The sequence below is a fragment of the Anabrus simplex genome, chromosome 2 (assembly GCF_040414725.1).
Source record: "Anabrus simplex isolate iqAnaSimp1 chromosome 2, ASM4041472v1, whole genome shotgun sequence".
Lineage (NCBI taxonomy): Eukaryota > Metazoa > Arthropoda > Insecta > Orthoptera > Tettigoniidae > Anabrus > Anabrus simplex.
This window is the reverse complement of record NC_090266.1, coordinates 1060596064-1060614407: the sequence shown is the minus strand read 5'-3', so window position 1 is coordinate 1060614407 and position 18344 is coordinate 1060596064. Positions and strand designations below refer to the sequence as shown.

Sequence of the window (18344 nt, the reverse complement as noted above, 5' to 3'; positions counted from 1 at the left end):
GTAAAAGTAGTTGAGAAAAGATTTGATAGTAAGTTGAGGAATAATAATACTGAATGGGAATACGTACTGGAAATCTTGTCTAATGTTTTTATCGGTGAAAGTAAAATATGTTTTCGAGTGTACTGGGATAATATGTCTAATTTGGGAGAATTTAGAGAAAATTTCATTGACAGGCTTTGGAAGGAATGTGTGGAAGGGCGCGCGCGTGAGAGAGAACGCATGATGTCTAGGGAAAGTAATATTGTAGAGAGAAGGGGGAAAATATTAGCCGTGTATCAGAGAAGTAGTGATCATGATCCGCAGAGGATTAACAGTTGTGTTGATGGTGATAGTGGTCAGAAGAGTAACGAGAGAGAATCGGAAGATGGGAGGCTTATGGATTTCAGTTGTGAGAGAGAGGATCAGAAGAGTAATCGGAGAGAATCGGAAGATGGGAGGCGTATGTATTTGAGTTATGAGAGAGAAGGTCAGAAGAGTAATCAGAGAGAATCGGAAGATGGGAGGCGTATGTATTTGAGTTATGAGAGAGAAGGTCAGAAGAGTAATCAGAGAGAATCGGAAGATGGGAGGCGTATGTATTTGAGTTATGAGAGAGAAGGTCAGAAGAGTAATCAGAGAGAATCAGAAGATGGGAGGCGTACGGATTTGAGTTATCGGAGAGACTATGATAGTCTTAATATGAATGTTATCCAGGTGTCGTTATCGAGCCAGAGTATTTCAGATTCACTGGGAATCGGGTAAGTTAAGTGGACAGGTCGAAGGTAGAAGATGAACTGGTATTTAGTATATGTAGCTATGTAGTGAAAGTAGATTTAAGTATAGTGTGATTGTGACCTAAGTAATGTTAAGTGAGATATTTAAGTAGTGACGTATTCATAGATAATGAAGTAATTAATAGTAGTAGTAAGGCAGATGTAAGAAGTGTTTTGTTAAGTGATGTAAGTACTTATAATACTGAGAATATACTGTAAGTAGTGAGGTAGTAACTCCGATTATGGAAATTGTGATGTGAAGAAGGTACTATTTTATAACAGCCGTTGGGTAAGTTACAGTGAGTAAATAAGATGATAGCGGTACCAGTCAATTTAAGATATTTGTAAGTTTCAGCTATGCCTTGTACCAAACTTGTGTATTCAGTTATTTTAGGGGCTGCTTGGTTGCAAATCATGGAAGTAGAGTAGACTTTAATTTAGGTAGTGTGTGTTTGTTCTGGGAGTAATCTAGCAAAGAAGTACGTGTTAATTATGATGGTCTGAGGTAAGTGTTTGGTAACGTGTGGTCTTTGAAAGATATGAGAGGTAAGTGAAGTTGTTCCTAGTGAGAGGAAATGTGTTGAAGTGTGTCAGGTGTCTATAACGACCAGGATCTGAGGGATCGTCGGTATGAGACAGTGGCGAGAAGTAATTTGAGTGAATTACAGGAGGAGCAGTTGTGTTCGATGTTAGGTGAGCATCGAGATGTATTTAGTGGTTAAGTGAGGAAGAACATGTATTTGAACATAAATTTGTAGTAAATGACCATTGATAGTTTGTGGGAGGTAAGTACCCCAGTCAACTTAAAAATGCTAGTGAAGTCTAGGAACAAATAAACATTATGCTGGATTACGGAATAATTGAACCATCTTGTAGCTATGGTATTGAACCTTTAATTATTGTTGCCAAGGAGGATGTGATCTATTGAGATATGTAAGTTAATTAGGGCAAAATTGATTCAGTTTGAGTGACAGAGTGCTACTCAGAGTTCCATTTCATCATCTGCAGAGGCGGGAAATATGTTGAAGTTATTCTTTAGTATCAGGGGTATTTCACTCTTGTGAACCGTATCGGGAAGTGTGCATATTCTTATAAATTCAGGAAGGGGATATTGTCGCTATTTATAGTATTATATATGTAAGGAAGTACGTCACGTGAGATTTGTTGAGATAAGAATAAGATGATTAATTTTGTGAGAAACTGGCAAAATAAAACTAACATCTGCGAATTTGCATGTGAACCAAGTGTCGTATTGGTGCATTGGAAGAATAAGTGCTACATTGCCATGTTCTGTATGGCAAAAGGCGGAGAACAGGACATTGGACAGTTATCTGCGATAACAATATGCGAGAACAGTTCTCATATAAGTGATATTTCACAAAAAGTTTTGATATGTTAAAAAAAAAAGAAAAAAAGAAGAATGTAGTGTAATCATTTAAAATTATTTGTATGTGTTAAATTGAGTGCTGTACTCTTGTGATTTGTATGAGAGAAAAAGAGAATGGGACACTGAACAGTTATGTACGATGGCAGTGTGCGAGAAAAATTCTCATATGTGATGTATTATAAAATGTATGGATGATGAAAACGAAAATTATTGTTGTATACTCATTTAAAGTGTTTATATGTGTCAGTGTTATATATATATAATTTTGTTCATAAATCAATCGATTCTTTGTTCTTCGATTTATTTATGAGGGAGGCGAATTGTAACGGTTCAAATCCCGTTACAAGATGATATCTGTATTATTATTATTATTATTATTATTATTATTATTATTATTATTATTATTATTATTATGTCCGTATTATTATGTTATCTGTGATATTGTTACTATTATTGTAATTATCAGTCTTATTTAATTCGATTTTGCAATTGCCTGTTGCTTGCAAGATTGTACTTAGATGTATGCATATATACGTATGTGTAGTATAACACTCAATACCTGTACAGTGAGAATTGTTGTATATATCAGAGATTGGGTGTGACGTTGGGACATTGTGCAAGATTAGTGGCGATTCTGCCAAGTCATCGCCGCGCCATGGCTATGTCATCGTATTTATTTAGAATATGCGCTCAGAGAGTTAGCCGCCACAGGGCTATTTCACCACTATGTAATATTTGCCGCGTTGTGGGAGTATGTCATGGTTATTTCTGGAGGTTACGTAGCTGTGTCAACCAACGTCTATATAAGGTGGATGCACATTGTAGCGTCAGTCATTAGTTATACGGATGCAGTACAGTGAAGTAGTCTACTAGATCAAGAGGCCTTAGTTGGTCAGTCAACCAGTGTGAACGAGAGATGGTGAAGACTCAGTGAGCCATTATTGGTCATTGAGAGAGTGAGACCAAATGGTTGGTCCATCACTTAGTGGAAGACACGGACGTAAGGGCTTACCATGAAGTCAGAGAGGGCAACCCAGGACCTACCAAGAGGTAATACCATATTGACTTACAAAGAAGTCAGATGAGATGGAGAAGAAGCAGTCACAAGCATGTATCACCAAGTTAGGCGTGACACATCTACAGTAAACACCAGATCAAAGGAATACGTCGTATACACTAAAAGTGTTAAAGGTACAGTCAAGTGAATCAGTGAGGGAAATATTTCGTATAAATTGTTAAATGTCCGGTCAAGAAGAATTCAAATTCATGCCTAGTTTCTTTCAGTTGCAATGTCATAATTTCATATTCTCATCTGTTTTATTGCTACAAGACTCACTATTTTTTGATATATTATTTAAAGAATATATATTGTTCTATCAAACGAATTCATAGTTTCATTTCATTGACAGTAAAATATCTTAACCTCAAAATTAATGGGGAAACCGAACGCCAATCTCCTTTTCCCAGAAATTATATGGTATGTTGTCAAAAGTAAGCTTATTACCCCACACCCTAGAGATAGTCAAGAGTCTCATTCTATTATTGCTGTACTGAGTGACAGCTGGCGCCCTTCAAATAACGTATGTGTAAGTAAGCAGGTAACAAGTAAGTGTGAGTACAAGGTTCGACGAGTGTGTATTTTATTTAATGAATGTTAATTTTCATAATTTCCATTTTAAATGCAGATATTTCAGATTTTTCAAGTTAAAATGCAGTTTTATATGTTTGTAAATTCAGTCAGACAGTTAGGAGAGTCTCACTGTATATATTTTCTTTAATATACAGATTGATACAGCTGCCCCTTTTCACTCAGTTTTATGCAACCCACAGATTATAATCTAACCTAAAAATATTGACCCTGGCTGCTCACAGTGATGTCTGGTTTTACTACACTTTCTATAATTCATTTATTAGTGTCAACAAAATCAGCATTAACGATAAAATATGAAATGATTGTTAAGAATCGTGAAAATTCTGTATCGTAGAAACTTCATGTACAGAGAATATGATAGCTGAATGACTAGAAGTAATGTTGATATAACGCTGGCAAAGCACAGTTCGTGATAGCCGAGCGTGCTTGAAGTCAAAGGAGAAAAGCGGTCCTCTTTAGTCGGAGGTTCGCATCCGATATAGGACGATTTTTTAATTTTGTTGTTAAATGTTCGTGAGAGTCACATTGTTGAAGATAAATTGAAATCATGATCAGTTTTCATGCTCCAGGTACTTTGTTATGTTCATTTTAAAAGTAATCCGGCTCCATGGCTAAATGGTTAGCATGCTGGCCTTTGGTCACAGGGGTCCCAGGTTCGATTCCTGGCAGGGTCGGGAATTTTAACCATCATTGGTTAATTTCGCTGGCACGGGGACTGAGTGTGTGTTAGCTTCATCATTTCATCAACACGACACGCATGTCACCTACGGGCGTTGCGTCGAAACTGCGAAGCACGAAGTTATAACACAAAAACTCAAACACTTCATTAAAATACGTCATAACCTTAAAAGGCCTTAAAAGGCCAAGGCAAACATGTCCTCAGATACTCCTGGCACTAAAAGCCATACGCCATTTAATTTATTTCAAAGTAGCTCTTAAAAGAACTATTTGCAGTAAAATAAGCTATTAGCGACAGGGGTCCAATGGACTTGTGCATTGCCATTCGATTAATGAAGGATGTAGTGAGGAAGGACCTCTGCTATCATACTATAGTGGGTGGTGTACTATTATACAATAGTGATAGGTAATCTGAATTTCGTAGAGTGGAGTATAATAAGATATTAGAAGTACCGTAGAAAGCTCAGTGTACCAAAGTATAGTAGTGAAATAGATAATGTGAATAATAATAATAATAATAATAATAATAATAATAATAATGAATGATTTAAACCAAGGAAACACACAGTGAGAAGGAGCTAGGCCAATAGGAAGACCAAAAATATAAGGATGTGAATAGAATATATATTTAACAATAAAACATAACAAGATAAATAAAATCGAAGATAAATTTATAACAAATGGTGAAAGATGAATATACCAGAGTAGAGAAAAATCCGAAAAGTGTGCCACATTTACAAATTGAATATCCAAAAATGCATAAGGGGAAAGCCTAATAAATAATTTACCAACGTACAATAAATATAAAAACTAAATAGGACAGCAGGAGTAAAGATCAGAGAGAAAAGGATGACAAAAGAAAGGGGGAAGGGAAGTGACATAAGGATTAGGGCGGGGAAAGGATTTTCTTCACCGGGTTATTCCAAGATTTACCAGTATTTTTTTTTAAAATATATATATAGGTCCAAGAAGACATCTGAAATGATTATAAATAATTCATAATTGTCTGTAGCGCATGTTCGTATAGTGATGCAGTCTATGAGCTTTAAAATGTAGCATACCAACTCTACAGAAGAAAATTTGAACTGGCAAGAGGCCGGATGAAAATTTAAAGTCCAAATAAAGATAAATTACAATAAGTCTTGCTCACCAAATAGCTTGAAGACAGAGTCCAGATGGAATAGACATGATTTACAAGAGGCACAGTACTTTGGCACTCCACCACTCCGCTATGAAAACCCGACTCAAAGGTGGAGAAGCGGAGTGGGCAATATATAGTGGAATAGAATATTCCAGAAAAGTAGAGAAGGCTACAAGCCATTGAGTTCGAGAAACATGAGGTCACGTGTACACACAGCGCACAAGCAACGGCGAAGTGCAGCGAGGATGACATAATCACACTGGTAGAGCACAGGTGAGTAGAATGCTGATGCGGCGAGGACGAGCTTGAGGCGAACAGCAGTATGTAAGGTAGGGAAATGTGCTGTAGATATGGCGATCGTAATAAGGAAATTATAAGAATAAATTATATGACATAAGTCTTGGGACTAGTTTCAGCCACTTAGTGGGCATTTTCAGCCAAATATAACAGATTATGTGATACCTAAAACATAGTCTATAACAAAGAAAATTTTGCAGGAATAAAATTAACATTAAATTACATATAATAACAAAAATTATGGTTAAGATCTTCTTGTCATGATATGATGTCTGATGTAGAACAATCTGGAAGAAGCAGGCAGGCCATGTAACAAAGGAGTGGGCAGGGAACAGGCACTGACCTGCTGTAGGAACTGTAGGAAGCCTTCCTACAGCAGGTCAGCCTTGGCCTTTCAAGGCCTTTAAAGTTATGACGTATTTTGATGAAGTGTTTGTGTTTTTGTGTTATAACTTCGTGCTTCGCAGTTTCCTGTATTTGTTGGATTAATTACATTCGTTCCAGTGACTGGGTGTACTGCTATTAGGAAATCCCATTAAATTATAAAGAAGAATTACATTCGTTTCATCTGTGTGTGTGTGTGTGTGTGTGTTTTTTACCACGTGCATATTCTTTGTTCACGAAGTTGGCATCGTGTTCATTTAATGGTTTAGGACTTTGTTTGCTTTGACATGTTTTAATGAAGTGTTTGACTGCCTTGAGTGTTTGTTATAATTTTATGTGATGTTCAGTGATACAGGTTCCTTTTGATGTTTTCACTGCAGTAGATATCGAGATGTATGTTCTCGGACATTTTCATATGCTATATTCCTATTGTAGATTATCATGAATAAATCCGATAAGGAACAGTACTTCCAGACATTTAAAAAATCTGTTGATTTTCCGTGCATACTAAAATCAAGAAAAGGAGAAAAATTTGCCTTTTGCATGGTATGTGGGTGTGATATTAATATTGCACATGATGGAAGAAGCTATTTAAGTGATGAGTTAGTTATTGGCATTCAGACTTCGAACATAATGAATGATCTCCAAGATACAGATAAATCCCTGTTCTTTTCATCAGTGAGAAACTACTTTTGTACTGCCTGTGACTACATCATCAAGTAGTTTCCACTCGAGGATGATGCGTTAAAGCATGCTCAAGTTGCTAGGTTATACAAAATTGAAGATGCACAATTTTCTTCCATTCATTTTTTCTTGGAAAAGTTTCCTATCATGTTATGCAAGGAAGAGAATGAAACTACAGATGAGGTGGTGAATGAGCTTCAGAGGCAGTTCACAGCTCTACAGGTAGATGACACTTTGGCTGCAAATCAAGATGCTGCAAGTGATTCCTGTTGGGCACAAATATCGAGAATTCGTGGAGCCGATGGACTTCTTAAGTATAACTGAATTTCTAGAGTAATGCTCTCTATTCTCACCATACCCTATCACAATGCAGAATGTGAACCTAATTTCAGCCAGTGAAGAAAAATGGAACAGAGTTCAGATCATCCATGTCCATTGAATCTCTGGAGAGTGTTTCTATTTTGAAGACCAGGAGTTCTGGTCCCTGTTATGACAAAACATTGTCTCAAGACTTTTTGCAGGAACCTAAAAAGGCCACAACTATGACTTTGAAGTCGAACTAGCATGTGATTTGCAGTGTGTATTACATTATTTCTTGCCTGTGTTATGTTAAACAAGTTTTACTGTGTACAGCCTTTTTCAGTTATCACATATCTGCTTAATTTATCAAGGAAGTCGTGTTATGTATGCTCGAAACTAATAATCACCACGCCTACTGCTGTTTAACATGGATTTCTTCTTGATTGTTATGTTCATCTACAAATCATTGGCCCTATGATATAAGTAGATGTGATTTCATTGAAGTATCCTGTTTAAAGCATGAATTATTGTATTTTGTAGCCCAGAAGTAGTAGTATTTTTGTCAAGCCAGGGTATGTCGAAAATCATTAGATTTTTTGTTGCGCGTGAGTTTTACTGATAGCCCTTTTCAAAAGTTGGCAGGTATGATATAGTGTAATACAATTCTGAAAGATATTCGAGGTAGCCTCCATTCATTTTATGTGAACTTGGACCAAATTTCTGCATATCCACACATTGGCATATATATATTTCTTTGCAAAGTAAAAAATATTGGTTGGTGCTATATGTGGGATAGAATTCATGCTTTCAAGTTGGAACTTTAATTACTCAAAAAGCAATTATAGAAGAGATTCTGAAGGATTCCTGTCTTTAAAAACATGTGACTTGTCTGACTGTAACATTGATACTTACTGTGAATTCCTTAAACAATTTAACAGTAGTTTAGAAATGTCAAAGAAATATTGCCTGAATGAAACATTTATGATGCCATTTTTCTGTAAGTCAGTCGAATTTCAAAGAGAGCTGATACGGCTTCAGTGTAATACCATTCTGAAAGATATTCCAGGTTGCCTCCATTCATTTTATATGAACTTGGACCAAATTTCTGCATATCCACACATTGGCATACAAATTAGTTTCAATGTTCGGCACTACATACTTTTTTGAACACATTCTCTGTCATGAACCTGAAGAAGAGTAAAATTTTGTCATCTTGGTCTGGTGTTGCATTGGAAGATAGGTTTCACAAAAGGATTTCACAGAAACCACATGGTATTCTGTGTCTGATGTAGTGAGATCTTCTGAATTGTTCTGATAATGTAGGGCAGGCCATTCCATGTGGGCAGTCCCCCTGCTTGGTCCAAGGCAGTGCCGGGCCCTCACAGGTGAGATCGAGCCCCAAATGTGAGTGAGTGAGTGAGAAAGAGATGGGTGGGAATGAAGTACTATGAATGGCATAGGTATATAGGGAGAATCTGAAAGAAGTCATTAATTGCAAAATCAGCCTTTAAAAAAATGATACAACAAAATAAAACTGTCCTTTCTTTGTCATTTACATCATCACAACATTTTGATTTCACCAACTTAATGCCACGGAAAATTGTGTGGGCAGAATGATTACAGAATACAGACTACGGAAGCTGCCAAACTCTGAGGAATTTCATGGCGGATGTGACGACTGCTCCAAAGCATAATCCTCAAGTTTCAAGGAAAGGTTGCTTTGAGCATGCTCCTCAAGACCTACTTCTGGCATCAGCTGTTGTAAATTCAATGCCCCTCCTGGAGAACCCAGTATGGAGACAAAATTTAAAATCAAAATAACTGTTAGGATTGACAGTGATCCTGAAGACCACATTTAGTTTACTTAGAAAAATAGTGGAGCAGCTGTATTTCAGACAAAAGCTTTTTGATTGACAATTATAGTTAAAAGAACAATATTAAACAGCAGTAGTTCATTACGGTAGTTGCAGGTGTTGGGGCCAGGAAATTGTGGAAGTTCCTAATGAAGACATAAAAGACCACACTGGAAAGTACTTCCCCTCCAAGTCAAAAGAAAGGAAAGCATTTGTAAAGAACGAGATCCACGCATTGCTTGGATGTGAGGACACTTATGTTTGGTTTGGTTACATACAAGTAGGAAATTCTACACAATTAACAATTTATTTTCCTGTTGTGATTCTGAATTTTACCTGTAAAATATGGTTGTATTAATACTGTGTTCATTTTTTCAGTGTCCCCCTACCTGAAGACATTATCAATGGTTGCCAGCACCAAGTTGTTGCATCTTCTTGAAGCCTTTAGTACGCCATGGTTCCTATTTTCATCTCCCACAAACCATCATTTAGTCTTTTTTCTTTTGGAAATATTCAATAATATTATTCAGTACCAGTTTGATGGTAAGTACTTTACATTCACCATGCTCTTTTTGTGGTATTAAACTTCTGATTTATGTTTCGTATATTGTCTGTTGAAGAATTAGTTTGGAATGTTTGTTCTTCTTATTTATGAACATAGAACTGTAGGATGAAAGTCATCTTGTAGCAAGTCAAAACTAATTTGCATGTATTGATGTTATTACTTAAAAATATAGTGTAACCAATAGCTTATTGTAGTTTAATGTTATAATTTAAAAGTGTTGTAAGTGGTAGCTTTTTATTATTTAGATGTGTGGCTGTAGCTAATGGACTGGGTTGTGGTGCTACAAGGGTCAGTGTGCCTATTTTATATATGTGTCTTAGCTACTTAGTGTTCTGGTGCTGCGGAGCATCCTAACTCCTGGGACACCTCTCCAGGGATTGTAAGTATGGATGGTCTGAGCTTAAGGTTATGAGTGAAGACCTCAAATTTACTCAGTGGAGGAGGAGGACTTTGGTATGAAAAGTGGATTGGAAGAAACTTGCATTTCTGGGTAGTGTCTCTACTCTTGTGGACCAGCTACAAAGATGTCTGAACTTCATATTGGGAGCAGCCTAAATCCTTGCTGGCAGTAGCTCTAAAATTCTTGATGACAGACTGTGTAACAAACCAGCCATAAAAACAAATACAATAAAATCTGTATCAAAAGACCACTGTCAGTTCCAGCAAACAGTGGCCTTTCAGCAGGGTGGTTGCTTAATAGATTTTTTTACACTTATGTACATGGTACTGCCGTAAGTTCTGTCAATATTTTCAATGCATATAACTTTTAATAAAACTATGCAAACCCATTAACATATATATATTCTGAAAAATCACAAAAAAATGCTGCAGAATGCACATACTCTTATTCGAAATGATCACCATGTGCAGCAACACAGTGACGAAGACTTTGAAGCCACTCGTTGATAGCTCAGAAGGAGAGAGACTGAGTGAGTGAGAAAGAGATGGGTGGGAATGAGGTACAGTGGAATATTTTTGACAACATACGTGATGGATTTTTTTCGACTTTTCAATATTGCAGTGCCGTTTTTGACTTGCTGTCATCTCAATTTTCTCCCACAGAGAATAATATGATGGATTGAGGTCAGGACTTCCACCAGGCCAGTCAGCAGCAGCGATGAAAAACTGTGGGACATTGGTTGCCAACCACTGCTGCATCGTTTTCGCTTTGTGTGCAGGAGCGCTATCCTGCTGAAAAATCCACTATTTCCCTTCAAACAGCTTTGAATTGATACGTGGTATCACCTTTCCCACCGTTGTCTGACAGGCAGCTGCAGAAGTCTTTACTCCACCTTCGCAAAAATGCACATCCAATGCTCCCCGCCAGGAAACTGCCCACCATACCATGACAGAAGCAGGGTGATGTCCATTCTGCACACATGGAACTTTCTTTCTTGCTTCTTTGGAGAACCGTGCATACACATGATCGTTTTGCTTGTTAAACGACTCTTCCACAGTGAATATTTTTTCATCTGTGAATAGGATGTCATGAGACTGGCTCTCTCCATACGTCGTTAACAAAGCCTGGGATCGAACCCAGCGTATCTCTTTTAATTTCTCAGTTAGTAAATGCCATGTGTATATTTTATATGCACCAACACTTAAATCATCCTTCAAATTACGTGTCATAGTTCGTGGAGATATAGTCATTTCACAGGACAAAATTGTTTGTTTACGCAAAGGATTGTGTTGAATCCTTGCACGAACAGCATTCACAACTTCTTTTTAGCGTACACACCTAGACGACCTGATCTGCCGCGATCAACAGTTGCATCCGTTTGTTTAAACTGTGCTGGTATCCGAAATACAAATATTTACGGATACCATGAGGTTTCAGCGTAGAAAAAATTTCCTTAGCTTGCTTTCCACAATGAAATAATGCTAATACGTTGATGTGATTCTTATACACTCCCCGCTCCATCTTTCACGGCTGCCTGCTGTTGGCACACTGCAAGCCGGTTACTACAAAGTCGTGAAGGTGACCTTGAGGACGAAGACCTACAGCGTTGCCACGCTTCCTTATTCTCAGTTACGATATTACAGCAAGTTTACATTTTACTGACAGAACTTATGGCAGTACTGTGTATATTATACTACCACACTACATTGATGCCTGGAATGAGTTAGTACTGTATACTAGACGTCATCACGTAGTTGCTCTAGGGAGCCGGTGTTACTTGCTCCGCTCAGTACGGGTGTTTGTCACGTGACAAGAGAGCAGCGGACAGGTGAGTTGCATACCATGACCGTACTGTACTTGACACTCGGAAATGTTACCATATGAACAGCTTTTGTAATAATAATAATAATAATAATAATAATAATAATAATAATAATAATAATAATTTGCAGCATGGATCATATAAGACGAACAGGACACAGATTACGAAGTATAACAGGACAAGAAAATTATTCATTGACAAAGGAAATATACAGTAGTGTGCAATATTTCCTGAATAAATACATTTTCATGATTAACTGAAGCTTTGGGACACGTACATTTACCGAAAGAAAATACAATTTGTGATTTGTACATATTCCTTGCACTCTCATTAACATACATTTCAATATTTGTATGGCATTTATGACTATGACAATAAATTAAACATGCGAACTGAAACATATCAGTGGTGTACTCCTCCTTCACGGGACCTTTAGGATCGTTTAGGTAGCAGTGTGTCAACGTTTGGTACTATCGCTTCCGCACTGACACGTCGCAAAACACATTTCAAGTTTTCATCGGTGAGCCTACTTCTGTGTCTGGATTTACAAATCTCATTAATGAAAACATATGTTCACATAAAGAAGTTAATCCGAATATACTTACAATATGAGCATTAAATGTATACAGTCTATGAAATCTCTCCTGTGGAAAACGAACATAAAATTCAAACTGTTTGTTTTTGCAAACACATCTTTCATGTGAGTATCGCACTGTAAGTCAGTCAGTTCTAGCTGCAGTTCTGGTCTAACAGTTAGCACATCCACTGAGAAGGGAATACCGAACACCTGCAGATCCTTTTCTAACGCTTGAATATCGTGAAACCTAATCTCATAATGACATTAAAACCTCTTTATATACTTCTAACGTTTTTTAAAATGTGATTCCATATTTTATTACATATTACACATTTTGTTGTGTTATTTTCTTGAACTATTAAATACTCTTCTTCCCAAGATGATTTGAAACTTGCTGGCGTCGATGGCATACGTTGTACTGAAATCTCTTCCATAGTAAATGCAACATTAACCGACTAGAGTTGAACGTCGTGTGGTGTGAGGATAAAGTCGGAAACACACTAGTGTCACCTGTCATGAGTTCACGCGTATCGTGTCGCAATCTAACCTGTCCAAAAAAATGTGCTATAGCTTTGCACCACTGACCTGCAGTGCTTACTACGTCTTGCACTTCCCCTACTTCTTCCCCTACTTGCTCGCTAAGCTGCTCTCTTTCCTCAAGAGCGGGGAGCAAACTGGCTCCGAAAGCATTTCACTCTTGATTGACGATGCCTGCTGTATGCAACTTGAAAATGCAGTATTAATTTACTATCATTACTTCTGTTGTAAAAAATCTGAAATAGAAGTTTAATTTTAATCTTTTTGCTTTCATGATTTCATTTTCTAACTTGTCCTTTAACATGTTAAAAAGTTCATTCATATGTAATCCAGTTGCATAGACTTGGTGTTGCTGATCATTGAATTCTGTCAATGTTAAGACAAGCATTTTTGAAGCAACATTACTTCATGTGCTTACTTTACACCACCATGGCCATCAACAGATTGGTCATTGGATTTTTCTAATTATAGGGGAAAATTTGTTAAATTAAAACTTGGCAAGCAACATAATTTAAGGGGTGTACCATTAAAGTAAATTTTACCTTCTAAGAATTCCTGCGCAGCCCTCTCATCTCAGATTTCCCTCAGGTCATCAGAGAATGCCAAATATTCATCCACTTGTACAACTGCAGAATCCTTTGGATATTATAGCCACTTCAAGAACAACGTTCAAGTCTTCTGGTACTTCTTGTGCCACTGATACAGGATTTGAATCTCCAAGAAATCCATCAAGATTGGAAACACTTCATGATCATTGTTGCGCAAACTTCTTCCCGAGGTGAACTGATCCAAGAAATAGCATCACTGTTATTTCCTTTGCTAAATATGATGCGTGGGCAACTTCATTTATACACCCAATCACATAACAAATAACATGCTTCCTGTAAGCATAATTTAAAAGCTTGGTTAATTCCCTGATAAAGTGGTTATTGTTTTGCATTTGTGTTGGGTGGCATGAACTGGAGTTTCACATTTTTCAGTTTCAATTAATTGACATGGCAAGGAGCATTATCTAATTAAAAAAAACTTTTCTGTTTTACTACACATTTTTTGTTGAAATATAATGCCTATTCTTAAAAGTTTCCTCTGTCATCCAACCTTTCTTGTTTGCTTGCTAGATAAGCCTGTTTTTTTGAAGCCTCTAGGGCGGAGCTCTCCAACCTTTTCATGTCTAGGGCGCACCTGACTCTTGGCTGTGGAGGGGTGGACGCCATTTAATGATTACAGTAATAATATAAAAACATGTAGGCTAATATTAACTGATTATTTTGAACACATCATACTTATATAATTAGTGTGAAATCTGGCACTGCATGTTACCTGCATGGTACCTCACATTGATGATTAAAACTGCAGGATCTTAACCATTTAGTCATGATTAGAATCACTGCATAAAATATTATTGTGAATTAATAACTGCTGCATACATTTTGCTGTCAGTATAAATAAAAATTCAGGTCATTGAGTATAATAGCTTAAATCTGTAAATTGAAGAGGAGAGCAAATAAAATGCACTTGTAGATAATTAACACACTGCTTTTTGTCACAATACAATCTGAATTCAACTGAGGACTCCGTGAAACTGTTCCACGGCCATGAACAGCAGATACTTTGTAAGAATGATGAGAAGGAAGGATTTATGAAACATTCACATTGCAATCCTGTATTGGAAGTTGTTCTAACTGGGAAATACCGAGCATCAACATATTCACCTCCTCCCTTAGCCTTTCTCTGTATTGCCTGGCACTCAATATGACACTTGAAATAATGACCTATAGGTAATGAGGTAGGGCAATCAACTTGCTCACATTCCTTAAGGATCAGAAAAGGGCCATGTTTCCATTCAAAGAAACTTTTCCGGGTTCCTACCCATAATTCTAAACCAGCAGTTGGTGATACATTGAGCACATTTGTAACTTTATGAGGTACTCCTGTACCTGTGCCACCATTGGCTTATGGTGGTAGGCAGGAATGGCATTGTATCGAGGTAGTTACTATATTACTACCATAAGCAATACCTGTTCATTGCTTGTCATAGGCTATAACTGATGGTGGCAATGTAGAGGGAGTTGACTGAACTAAGACCCCATGTTATCTGTATAACCTGTTCTGATTAATGAATATCATCCAAAAAAAAAAATACACAAAATGTAAATTTCAGATTCCCATGCATTGCACTGTAAAATACAATAAATCTTTTGTTTGCACAGCATCACTACTTTTCAATACTTTTGATCTTCATCAATTTACAAATTCTGCTAACATTACTTGTCTCGAAAAATATGTAATGACCTGCTTGGATGAATACAACAAAAGGCATTAATTAATGAATTCCGTTGCATAGTATGTTCACTAAATCATCTGATTTTCCGTAAGTTGCTGCTGCTATTATTATTATTATTATTATTATTATTATTATTATTATTATTATTATTATTATTATTATTATTATCCTTGTAAATTGATTCCTATCTTTTGGCAACACTTACAATACTTAGATTAACTCCATGTTAGTCTTCAGCATAGTTTCTTATTGCAACCAAGTTGACCGATTTCAGTGTTTTAAATATTGTTTCAATGCTTGTAATACTTGAGATTAACTGATGTATATTACTTTTATGTAGTTTGTTATAATGTTTGTTTGTTATAATTGTTCTGTGTATTGTTCTCAATGTACATGTTATATAAATAGGATCATTACCTTCAGTGGCAAATTGTAACCAATAAATTCAGATTTAAGATCAGTGTACCTGGCATGACTTCGTGTAAAGTAATTGCATTCAGCTTAGCCCAGTGTATTCATTCCCTTTCTCTCTTTATTGCACACACCCTTCTGTTATTTTTTCCAGTACTTAATGCTAGAAATCATTCATGCTACTTTCATATCCATTGCATTCAGCTTATATGCAAAATATGGCAAGTCTACCCAGCTTTTACTTTTAGCACAGCAAAATTGATGTAAAAAATGTGACAAAGGAATGATCTGGTCTGCAAACTGGTTTCATTCATACTAAATATAAATTGTCACAGCTTGGAACTCAGTTGTTTAGTTTGACTATAGTCTGTTTCAGCCTGGCCAAGGCAATAAAGACATGCTCAGTTCACCTGGTAGGACATGGATTTGATTCCCCATCAGAAAATCAAAAAATTTAAGTAATGAGAGTTCAACTTCTGGAGGTGCACATGGTCCTGAAGTGCACCCAACCTACGCCAAAAATGAGTACCAGGTTAATTTCTGTGGGCAAAGGCAGCCAGGCATAGAGCTAACCACTCTACCCCACCAAGTGCCAGGGTTACGGATAGTGGAAGCATTTACTTTTGATGCCTCCAAGGGCCTTCATGGTCTGCATGGAGATGACATTGTTTTGCTTTTTTATAGTTTCAAATGGAAAACTGTTTCAGTTGCATTTGTTCTTATGAAGTAAAATTATTTTTGCATGGCACAAGAAGACATATAAATAAATTAAAAATAAATAAATAAATAAATAAATAAATAAATAAATAAATAAGAGGTATTCAACGTAGTGAAATTTTCCACAGAATGAAATGTTGTGAACAAGTGGGATAATGCGACAGCATAGCAGCCTCTTGGTTGGACAATTCTGACTAGAATCTCCAGGCCAAAATGCTTCCTATTTGACATGGATTACATGCATTTATTCAAGTGCTCTCCCTACACAGCTGTTCCAGTAAAGTATGTATCATAATTATTTGAATAGTCCACCTGCTCTACCTTGATATTTCCTGCCTGGAATTTAATACTCTTGGTTTTATCGCAGTGATTGTCTTCCTAGTCTTCAAAGGCATTTACTTTCTAAATTCCAAAATATGAGATTGAAAACGTTTCATAGTTGTTTGTAAAGACTGTCCTACATTTCATAACGACTAGGTTACTGGTATAAGCCAAACAGCTTATTGCGTCCAACCTTTCCACTTCAAGTCTTTCGTCAAATGATCTATGTAAACTATGAAATAGTTAAGTTGAGAAATTACGTACAGCTTTGTTTAACTCCTGAAAATGCCTTGAACTATGATCTCATTTTATTGTCAGCCCTTTTTTCAGCCTCGTTGCTTACGTACAGTAATGATTTTGATTGTCTGCATACCAGAATCATTAAGCATAGTTAATATCTATCTTGCTGGTACTTTTTTTGGTAATCTTCTCTGTATCAACACACCATAGGCATTTGCTTCTCTCCCTCTTGTGGCAGTTCTCATTTTCTTGGGACAAACTGAAAATCTGGCCATTCGATCTTCTTTATGGTCTAGAACCTAACTGATTTGGATCTTATTCACCATCTGTGATGGTTATCTTACTGTATTTCCCTTGAAAATAATAATCACCTCTGCACTTAACCTGAAATGCATTTCAAAAGGAACCAAGTGAGTGTGCCATGCAGTTAGGATTGCACGGTTTTGAGTTTGCATTCAGCCCCACCGCCGGCAGCCCCGAAGATGGTGTTCTGTGGTTTACCATTTTCACACTAGACAAATGCTGGGCTGTACCTTAATGAAAGCCATGGTCGCTATCTTCCCATTACAAGCCCTTTCCTAGCCCTGTGTCGCCAAAAACCTTTAGTGTGTTAGTGCACCATTAAACCACTAGCAAGAAAAAAGAATCAAAAGGAATAATCTGATGTTCATTGTAGGCTGTGTTCCCTTGCCTTTGGATTGTTGTGACTACTGATTTCATTACTGAATTTCATCCGTTCTTGTTGGTTTCTTTGACTACATTTTTTCATTTCCTCTCCTGAAATTTGTGATCTTAGTTTTACCACAATCATAATGTAATGCAAGATTTGTCATGTATTCCCCCTATCATTCCAGTGCCTCCTCAAGTTCTACATTGTGTTTGTTCACCTTCAGCAAAACTCTAGGTATTCATTTCTCCTTTCGGTCCATTTCTCATATTTGTTACCATGCTTCATGAGTGTTGCCTTCTCTGATATTTCCAGGCTATTTCTAATGTTCTTAAAAGCTTATATTTTGGACTCTGCAGTTATTTACATGTATCATTTCTCTCTTGTTATGTGATGCTCCCTATCCATTCCATTTCTTGGTTGAAACCATTTTTATTCCCACTTCCATTTGACAGACGTAGCTAATTCCTTTCAGTACGTGGACTGGTATTTGTTTGGACCCACTATCAATATTGGTGGGGCTTGTGGAAATTGGCAGTAAAACTGTCAACAAACAGTGTAACTCAATACGTTGGGAATAATCAATTTGCGGACAACAGGGGAGGACGAATAAGAAATAGCAAGTTGTAAAGTTTTTGCGAGCAGCGATATATGGAACAGGATAAATAATGGAGTA

The 18344-nt window shown here is 36.8% G+C and overlaps 1 protein-coding gene across 2 annotated transcripts in view; it reads left to right on the top strand.

Moving 5' to 3' along the window:
• LOC136863283 (protein HID1) overlaps nucleotides 1-18344 on the top strand; it is a 204958-nt gene that overhangs the window by 128475 nt on the left and 58139 nt on the right. For both annotated transcript variants that reach the window (XM_067139669.2, XM_067139670.2), the window contains one exon: nucleotides 9506-9670. In XM_067139669.2, coding sequence (XP_066995770.2) covers nucleotides 9506-9670 — 165 coding nt within the window. The remainder of the gene's footprint in view (nucleotides 1-9505; nucleotides 9671-18344) is intronic.